The sequence below is a fragment of the Manacus vitellinus genome, unplaced genomic scaffold (assembly GCF_001715985.3).
Source record: "Manacus vitellinus isolate BGI_N305 unplaced genomic scaffold, ASM171598v3 scaffold_16_pilon, whole genome shotgun sequence".
NCBI classification, from domain to species: domain Eukaryota; kingdom Metazoa; phylum Chordata; class Aves; order Passeriformes; family Pipridae; genus Manacus; species Manacus vitellinus.
The window spans coordinates 14,552,871-14,562,903 of NW_021939189.1; the positions used below are offsets into that span (position 1 = coordinate 14,552,871).

Genomic DNA, 10,033 nt, shown 5'->3' on the forward strand with positions numbered 1-10,033 from the left:
GAAAGCACAGTTTTTTAATTAGCTTTTGTGTTTTCTGTGATGGGATGTAGGCACTGTGAGAGGAGATACTAAAGCAGCTGTTCTGCAGTTGAGGTTATGGACAGGTTCTGAAACAAATTCCTGTTTTCCATTTGAAGATAAGGCTGGCAGAAGAGGGATGGTGCTGTGTAGCAGCACATGCTGAAAATTTCACTTGATGTGACTTGACTCTTTTCTGTGTGAAAGAGCATTAATAACCAAGTTTCCTGTTTAGGATTATCTGATGGCATTGTCTCTACAACAAGAGCAGCAAAGTCAAGAGATTAACTGGGAACAGATCCCAGAAGGAATCAGTGACCTAGAGCTAGCCAAGAAGCTCCAGGAAGAGGAGGACAGGAGAGCTTCTCAGTACTATCAGGAGCAAGAACAAGCAGCTGCTCAGGTCCAGGTAAGAAAGCAGCATTACAGGATATGATCATGAATTTTAGAGAGTATTACCTTAATTGCACAGACACAACCTGTGTGTGTCCATGTTTCAGCCTGGTGAGACTGTTTACATCCTGTACAGCAAATGCCAAGGGGAATACAGGAGTCTTTAGGAATGTGCTGGTTGTTGCAGTGTGCCTGGAGATGTAGCAGCTGCTGACACTTCAGTACTTTAAAGCTGGCCTGACCTTCTAAACTGGGGTTTCATTCGTTTCATTCAAATTGGAATGATGGGATGAGTTCATATGTAAGGTTACAAAGGTGGTGTCAGCTGGTATTTTACATTACTTGCAAAAGAGCATTCAAATAAGAATTTGTTGATAGCAGTTGAAGCTTTGTCTTGCAGAAGTTTGTTGCTGTACATTTTTAGGTGATTCTGTCTATGATATCATGTGAATGTATTCAATCATTTCAAATTGGGCAGTTAACAGTTTCTCCCAGTACACCTTTCTGTCCCATACCCACCATAAGCAGCTGATTTCAAAAGGCTTTGAAAATGGGATTCATGCACATGTATCTACAAAAATGCAATTTAACTGAATCTTCTCTGCAAGAGGCAATGTTTAAGTTGATGTTCTGGATTCAGGGAGTTATTAACAACTGAAGACTTTTAGAACTGCTTATATTTACAAATATGTAAGAAATTATGTGTATGAAGGCTGAATCTTCAGCCTGGAGCAATTCAGAACCATTATCTGATGTTTGATAAGCATGAAACAAGAAGTTTGACAGTTAAAAGTTGTGTTATTTCCACTGCTTGTTGCTTTAATAGAACCACGAGTAGCTGCTTCTAAGACACAGATTCACCACTGCTGGCTGAAAAAAGGTAGAAAGAACTGAAGAACCTGCTTAACAGGTTGCTGCTCATTTGCAGCTATGAACAGTTGGAATAGATGGTGAATTAACAAAACTTATGTTGCCTTTGTATACCAACCCCCTTGCCAAGTTGTTAATGAGTTCCTAGTCACAAAAAGCTGCTGTTTTGCCATATCTCACTGTCAAAACCAACACTTTGACTCTGTAAATTTTGAAACGTGGATTATGTTCTTATAAAGGAAATCGGGAAAAAATTCCAGTACAGTAACACAGAAGTGCCAGAAAATGCTTGAAGCTATATTTTATTATTGAAACAACATCTACATATGTGGACACAACAGAAGGGACACACAAGCCTTGAAATGTATTTCCAGCTGACTTAATTTTTTAGAAATCAGCGGTTTTTATGTGGAGGTTCTGGAGTATTTATACAAAAAGCCCTTACCTGAATTCTGCTGGTTTGCCTAACATTTAAACTTCTGTCTGTGAACTTGGACACACAGTAACACTTCAGGCTGCACCTACAATAATGTGTGTATTCACAGTTTTATTTTTCCCCACAGCAGCAGGTGCAAGGTGCTGCCTCTCCAGCCAGCGCGAGACAATCCGGGAGTAACGAACGCAAACGGAAAGAGCCTCGGGAGAAGGAGAAGGAAAAAGAGAAGAACAGCTGTGTTCTCTTGTAACAGAACAGGGAGTCACTCTGGAGCCAAGTGCATGTCCTCAGAAGCAAAAACAAGGAGTACAAAGGAAGACAAACCTGTTACACGCCGCCTGTGCCTGATTACCCCATGGATTTTGTTCCTGTTCCAAGAGGATGGGTGACTTTGTTACAATCAGACTTCCTTCAAAGTCAGAGTGCGAGCTGCCCACGAGGGAATTCCAAATCACAGTTGGACGCGGCTGTGCTTTGAGTTAGTCATAAAAATACTGCACCTTGTAGCTGAACACACAAATCATGGCAAGTCCTGTGTCCCAGTGACATCCATTACCTGTCCATCAGTCAGTAAGCTATCTTCTCTTCTACTCTAAACAAGGGAGGTCATTCATTTGGGGCAAGGCTTTTCCCTGAAGTCTGTACACGAGCACAACAGAGTTCTGTGTTACTTACCTGCTATGAAGCTATATCTTAGGCTGGGTATAGTCTTCATGACACAAGAGCCCAAGTGACAGCTGGGCACTGCCTCCTCAGTGTGTCCAGATTTCTTTGCTTCTGGATCTGGTATGTTCTTTTTCTGAACCCAGATTTATACTGTGTTACTACTCTCACTGCATCTCCTGGCCAGCTTTCTTGCCCCAAGAGTATGTGACTTGATAGGCATCACACAAAAATTGTCATACAAAAATGGGGCATTTATTAATAAGCAAGATGAATATTGTTTGCTTTTCTTGCAATTACAAACTGGGTATGGCAACTCAGATGTTATCAGGGTTAAACAAGTAATTTTATAGGTAACTTCTTTTTCTTTTATTATTTTTTCTCTTGTAGGTAAACTGGACCAGATAAGCTTTTATTTATTGACCTCTCCATATGATAGATGAATGATGAGAGGAAACTAAGGTCTATAATAATCCTTATATTCTATATAAGAATGCAGAGTTAAAATAACTAACTATCTGCCTTTTTTCCAGAAGTACCTTGAACTTTAACATGATGTTAACGTGTCACTTGTGTATTTAAGCAAGTGTACTGTAGTTAAAAACACACTTTATTTGTTTGTTTTATAAATCGTGTATTCTTAAAATAAGCACACTTCTGAAGGGTGAGAGAGCAGTGAAGCTGCTCTCTAAGATGGGTTGGAAGCTGGTCAGGTGTAATATTTTGTTTTTTAAATCACTAATTTAGAATTTTTGGAAACCAGATTTTTCTAATTTATGGGAACCAAATAAACATGTTGTGTCTTGTAGTATTTATAGAATGCAGAAACCGAACACTTGATGAATTTTGAGGGAACCACAAATCTTCCTCCACTTCCATGAAATCAGTAACAATTACCTTCTTGCTGAACCTTTTGATAAAAATTTCTATTTAGCAATATGTAGATACTTTTGAAAAAGGCTGCTTCTCCTGGGCTCTCAGCCTTAGCACTCATACACAGTAACCTGGGAAAGCTAAGGCAGCCAGGTGGAATGTGACATTCCTTGGTTCAGGAGTTTGGAGGGTGTCTGTTGGAAGAGGGTGTCTAATGCAAGTCCATCAGTAAAAAGCTGTTTTAAAATTATTTCGAGCAGACTTTGCTGCAGTGATGGCAACCAGTCATCACACAGATCTGTCATCTACCTAGAATGAAAATTAGATAAAGGAAGAATGTCTTACTAACTAAAGGGCCAATTTTTATCACTTTTCTTCCATGCCTTTTCCTCTTTTGTTTGTTTGTTGGTTTTTTTCACTTTTGTTACAATTTCCCTTTTATAATGATGAAGTAATGAACAGTAGGAGGTCTCTAATGCAAACTGTACATTTTAAAATGTCTCTTCTCTAGAAAAGTCACACCCAGAAAAGTAATTTTAATACTTAATGTGTGCAGTTCAGACCATTTTCTATGTCAAAGCAAAGGTTGATGTCTTTTTTTCCTTTGCAGCAGCCTAACTTCTTCAAACAAATTAATGTGATGGAGGATCACCAACATAATGACTTAGCTATTTTAAGCAGTTCAGAAACTATTCCAATAGTGTCAATAACAGAGACTTTAAAGCCAGAATGTTGTTTAAAAACATTCTGTTACTAAGATTTTTTCCCAATTTGTGTATTTACATTTATTTATTGACCTTGAAAAATAAATATGTCAAGCTAAGTGTTTGTTATTATTTTCAGTGACAGTGTTGCCAGGTTAAACTCCTTTTGGAACAAATCTAGCTGTTGTGGTTATGGAATATATCTCTTTGCCTAAGATACTTGCTCATATTAGAAGAATTCATGTAACATTTCCACTTTCAGACAGATGTGCCTGAAACCCAATATACTGCAGTTACAGGAATTATTGCCATTTGGTCACAGAGTTAAATGCAATGCTCATCACGAAGCTGGGACTCCCAGATAATTCAATTTCTCTTTCTATAAAGGAGAAAAGGGTTTCAGGGTATCCAAGATGGCAGGCATGCTATGGAAACAGTCCTCTGTTAATATCCTTTTTTCTTTACAGGTCTTGAAGCTTTGGAAAAAGAGTAAAGAATTCCTGAAATCTAGGGCATTGTTCTGCACAAGTTGAACATTTTAGTAGCAAAACTTACAAGCAGATGAGCTTCCTAATATCCAAAATGAAAGACAGCTGGAAGCTTAATTTATGCCCTGCTGAGACTAACCATTCCAAATGTCACACAGTATCTGAGGATCAACAAAACTGAACAGAATTGCTTTTACTTGTATAACAGTGAGCTTGGAAAACAATATTGCACAATATAGTCATGGAGTACCAGAAAAACAGTATCTACTTCTGACTGTTTACTTAATTTGCCTTTTTTTTCAAGCTCATGTTCTGGCAAAAGGGTACAGATTTATACCTTAAATCTGTTTATACACTTTAGCATGCACATGCTCCAAATACCTACATAATATATATGGAAGTGTCCAGAAAAGTAGAGTAGAACTTGTTTTCCACTAGGTAGCAGTTAGCACAGAAAACAGAATCACAGAATTTTTGTTTGTTGCATTATAGTTGTGACATATTAAAAAAAGCTACATACAAGTATTCTTGAAGTTAGCAAAAACCTGAGCACTGCCGTAGCGATAAATGTTTGTTCTAAGGCACTTTGTAAATGCTCCAACACATCACTTTTCTTGTGACACTCATGGAATTGGCCACCCAACAAAGCAGGTCCAAGGGAAGGTTGTAACAAGGATGAAATCAGCATTCCTGAAAATTCACTTAAACACAGTGCAAAAGCTGTGTTTTGTAGCTGTCCATTAATGTAACAACTGCTGTGCTCAGAGTGTCAGAGTGACCCCGGTGGGTCCCAGGCACTGGAGCTCCCAGGGAAGCCCAGGCAGTCTCTTACTCAGCTGGTATTTCACATTATTGTCATGTTCCTTCAAACTTGTATACACAAACTCTTAAAAAAATTTTTCCAATATGTAATACAAGGCAGTTTGAGTTCTTGAAATGGCATTTTTTTGTGCACTCAGCAGGAAATACTCGAGTAAAAGGTGGAGCTGACGTACTTTTAACTGAACTTTCTTCTTTCCTGCTCTGCTAGTTCTGTAACCCAAAGTTAGCTCATTGCTTGGATCAGCTCTTGGCATTAGGATGCTTATTACAGAATCCATACAAACTACATCCTTCAATACAACATACTTAATGAAGACCTTCTTTATTTTATATAAAAGTAGACTTCTTAAAAAAAGTTGTAACCTTAAACAGCAGGTGCCTCAGGAAATGCACATTAATAGGTGCAGTATCCTCATTAGAAAGCATATTAGAGAAGAGCAAAATGAACAAGCTGTAGTTTGGCTGCAGTATAGTGCTCACATTCCTTCCATCTGTTCTGTGACCAACAAGACCTCGGTCACAAGAAAAATCCAGCACTGAAAAGTGTTCCTGTAGTCCAGTGGTAGCAAATGTCAAGTGCAAGGGCTGACAACGGCAGTTCATGTAGTGAGGAGTTCAGGTCCTTCTGGTATTGAGCATGACTGCAATAGACTGTTAGTGCTGAGTGGGAACATTGAGTGAGTGACACTTCCTCACACAAAATCATGTGCACAGAACTCTGTGTGGTGTTCACTCCAGAGTGCTTCCATGTAGCTCCTTGTTGACAGCTTGTTCTTATCGTTGTCCAGTAGAAAAGCAATGGATTTAATCTCAGCTGTCACCTGCTTTGATGGGGAAGTGCCACAGGGAAATGCTGAGCAGGAAAGAGAGGCTGGAACATAAAAATCTCTATGCTACCTCTTGAGATTGTTGAGGGATTTGTCCTGAATTTTGCTGTTATTTTGGACACAAATAGCTGTGGCACAGCTTGCAGGGCCAGATTTTCTCACCTAGGTAATGCCCAGCACGCTCATTTCCGAGGGGGTTGGCACTGTGTGCACTGCTCTTCACTCTATCACACTTTACAGTCAAGATGAGCTGTTCTGACCCTGGGATAACTCAAAATATTTTTATTAAATGTCAGTTGCCTACTGTTCAGTGTTGGCCAGTGTCAGCTCCTCTCACTCTGAGCTCTCTTTACTTGGCTCTAGAGAACTTGCCTTCATCATTCCTTCTCTGGTTTGTAGGATTACTTGTGTTCATGGAGAAGCTTCACGTGCTGAAAGGGGCAGTTCCTTGTTTTTCAGGGTTAAAACCTTTAATTCTCTAGTTAATTATCATTAGAAACTCAAGATCCCATGCTTGCCTCTTTGCACAGCATACACAAATTTCCAGCAAACTAGTGCTAGGTTTGGGAAATCTGTAGGGAATGATTCACATGAAGTTCCAGCACTCAAAGTAACCGAAAAGTTTGCCAGCTTAGTATGAACAGCACACTTACAAATAATGTATTGCAACAATATGCTAAAAACAAAGGCAGCTGCTGCTCTCAGTGTGATCTGTTGATGAAATACGAGCTCAGGCACTGCAAATGCTCCCCTCACAGCCCAGCTGTGAGCAGGGAGCTGCTGGTGTGCCTGGAGTTTGTTGGGGCCAAAAGTGAAGGAAATGGGATTGTTTGAAATAGTCAAACACTAAGCCAAATGTACATAGATCTGGGGGTGGACAGGGACACAAACTCAGCCAAGTTTTATTATTTTTTTAATTGCTCCCTTGAACTGTCCTTTAGTGCTGACCCGAGTTCAGTTTAGGTCCCATCCAGCATAAGTGAAACAAATATGGGGAGTGATCCACCAGTGTCTCACGAGCCCAAGCTTTTAGCTCAGATAAACTGAGGTTCTCCATCACAGAGCTGGATGGAATAATGTGATGCTTAGTTTCTCTCAAAGTTCGTGCTCTCCTTTCTTGTTAAAGCCATTAGTAAAACTTGCACAGGCTTTTTGAGTTAAAACTGCAGCTGTAGCTTTTCAAAGGTAATATTAATATTATGCCAAGCAGTTTGGAAAATTTCACCTCACTTAGTTTAGCATTTTTTGATTTCTCCTAAATGTGTTTCCAAAAGAGCTGGGACAAATGGGGTTTTTTTGTCAGAAATGTTATGTTTGGTTTGTTCTGGCTCACTGGAAATGCCAAGGAAAGGGTCAAAACTGCAATTATAAGGAACACCACTGTCAGTAAACTAAACTCATCTGAGTAACGGGCACACCCTTGGGTTTGGTCATCTCTTGTTTTGGGGAACTGCAAAATAACAAAACAAAAAGAAGCCAATTTTCTCTCTAGTATTTTGGTGTCAGGGCATCAATGGGTCTCTTAATTTTAGGGGTTTTGTTACTGCAGATTAACCAGAGCCAGAAGGAGCTGGTTTATATTAATTACTGTTTTGTTTACAATTTTTAGTGAAGTCCTTCACACTGAAATTTTGAAAATTCTGTGAGTAAGTAACAGTATGGGGGGGGGTTTGGCCAAATTGGGTTGTAGTTACTGTAGGAGAAGATATTGCTGTGGAAATAAAATCCTTCTTTTGTTAGGAAAAGTATAGTAGGTGGTGCCTTCAAGACACTGAAGATGGATACAGTGAACCAATGAACCTGCTTGTGGATTTTTAAACAACTTATAATTTGGCTTTTGCATTTTTTTTATCATGAATAGTTGCAATAATCACACGTTTGCATTCCATACACTCAGGTTACAGCAGTGTGTTTGTATTTCTGGATTTCTTACATGCCTTCCCTTAGGGGCTGGCAAGCAAAAATAACTTTGGAGAACCCATTAAAAAAGTGACCACAGGTACAAGGATTTCAAATCTGTTGTAGCAAGGGTTTCTTTACCTGTATGTTAACTCGTGACATCTCCAGTGCTGTTACATTATGTTAAGAAGTGCAACTGGTCAGGGAATTACAGAACATTCATGAAATGAGCAGGATTCTGGTTTGGAGACAGTTTGTACTTGCCAAAAAAAAAAAAAAGAAAGAAAGAAAGCCCAGTTACTACAGGTTGCTGTCAGCTTGCAGTGGACAGATTGTGTCACTCAATGTCTTCTCCCTGTGTTTCTGCAATGTATTATCAGTGTTTGCAGGTCAAGCCTCACAAATTTGACAAGTGGTACTTCAGACTACAGGAAGTATCAAGTACTTGTCCTATCACACAGGATTATATTCTATATCTGTTACTACTTGCTCAGTATTAGTTCTTACATAAAACATCACAGAATGTTAATACCTTACAGTAATTTGTCAGGGAGTGAGAAATACTGGCAGCAGTTTCCCCACAATAACCCAATACAGCTTTAATGTTAAATGACAGTTTAGGTTTATCTTTCATATTAAATCTTTCAGCAAAAGAAGTTTTATCAAAGTTTTCCTAAATAATTTTTGATTATCCTTTTATCTGCTCAACAGATACATAGCTATTATTTGTACAACTTCTGATTATCACTTTTTACACATACATGTAAACTTCCTAAAGAAGCCACTGATGGAACACACAAAAATGAATCCTACAGAAGCTGCCCCAAGTTCTGCAGTGTTAAGTCAAGTATTTGTTGTCTTAACTGCCTTCACTGGGTCTTTTTACAATGAAATGTTCAAAAACAACCCCACACACGCAAAACCCCAGTGTATTTTAGGAACGTTCCAAAGACTTCCAGACTGGTAATGTCTTCAAGATGCCACCAGAATTGTGCAATTCCTGTGTTAAATTTAGTTTAGTTGTGAGCCTGTTAGTCACCCAATGTTTACCTGGTCTCTAAATCTAGTTTGAAAAGGAAATGCAAAATAAAGCTAATGCAAGTCACTGTGGATTTACCAAGAGAGGGGAGAAGTTACACTTTTAAAGATGGTATTTTAGGGGTACATGACATGATTAAATCTGGTCATGCAGCATCATCTGTACCAATGTATGTGATTAAAATCCTTTTCATCATGTTACACATTATCCAGCACTGTAATAGCATCAAGTTCAACTACTGAATGTTTTGCATTTTAAAAGCCTTAATTGTTTATATTGTATTAATGTGTTTTTAAAAACTATAAGGAAACAACATTTTCCTTGTAAATTGTTAAAATAATTTTGAACACAAATAATTTTCAGAGAAATCCAGTTCTGTATCTTAATACCCCTTTTTGTTTGTGTACCACAAAGCTGTTAAATTCTGTTACCTTTTAGAAATGTCTCTCGTTATCAGCCTCTCTATAGTTCAAGGTCTTTACCCAACTGAGATTTATTTTGGTTAACAGTCTTCTGAAACTCATTGTATGTAAATAAAGTGAGCAAACTTAAATAAATATTTCATTTAGATATTTAAGTTCTTTACTAATAATAAAAGGTTGGATGATATGCTAAAAAAACACCAAACAACCCAACAAAAACTCACTCTGGAAAAGGACAGACTTCTGGTGCTCTCCAGTATTTTATAAATTCACAGTTTTTGGCAATTTGTTTTCAATTATTTCCCCCCCATCATCTTACTTTAATATTTTAAGTAAGATATCTACATATACACAAACACGTTTTTCATTTAATTAAGCTTTAACTGTGGGAATGCACATCTAGATGTGTAATGGAAGAAACAAAGTCACATCTCCAGTTCTGTTTTTGTTCCTCTTTAGAGCTTTGCCTTCTAAGATTATAAACTTCCATATTTCTCATTTGATCCATTAGCCACTAGAAACTCATCTTAGAGCAAATCCTGGTTTTGCATGTGTTGTCACACCTGGTGAAGCACAGCC

At 38.3% G+C, this 10,033-nt stretch overlaps 1 protein-coding gene across 1 annotated transcript in view; it reads left to right on the forward strand.

Moving 5' to 3' along the window:
- The window catches only part of MINDY2 (MINDY lysine 48 deubiquitinase 2), a gene marked incomplete at its 5' end in the record, with an annotated part of 30,947 nt that extends 21,345 nt beyond the window's left edge, over positions 1–9,602 (forward strand). The window contains 2 exons of the mRNA XM_029958799.1: positions 254–427; positions 1,845–9,602. Coding sequence (XP_029814659.1) covers positions 254–427; positions 1,845–1,967 — 297 coding nt within the window. The remainder of the gene's footprint in view (positions 1–253; positions 428–1,844) is intronic.
- Between the last annotated feature and the right edge of the window lie 431 nt (positions 9,603–10,033).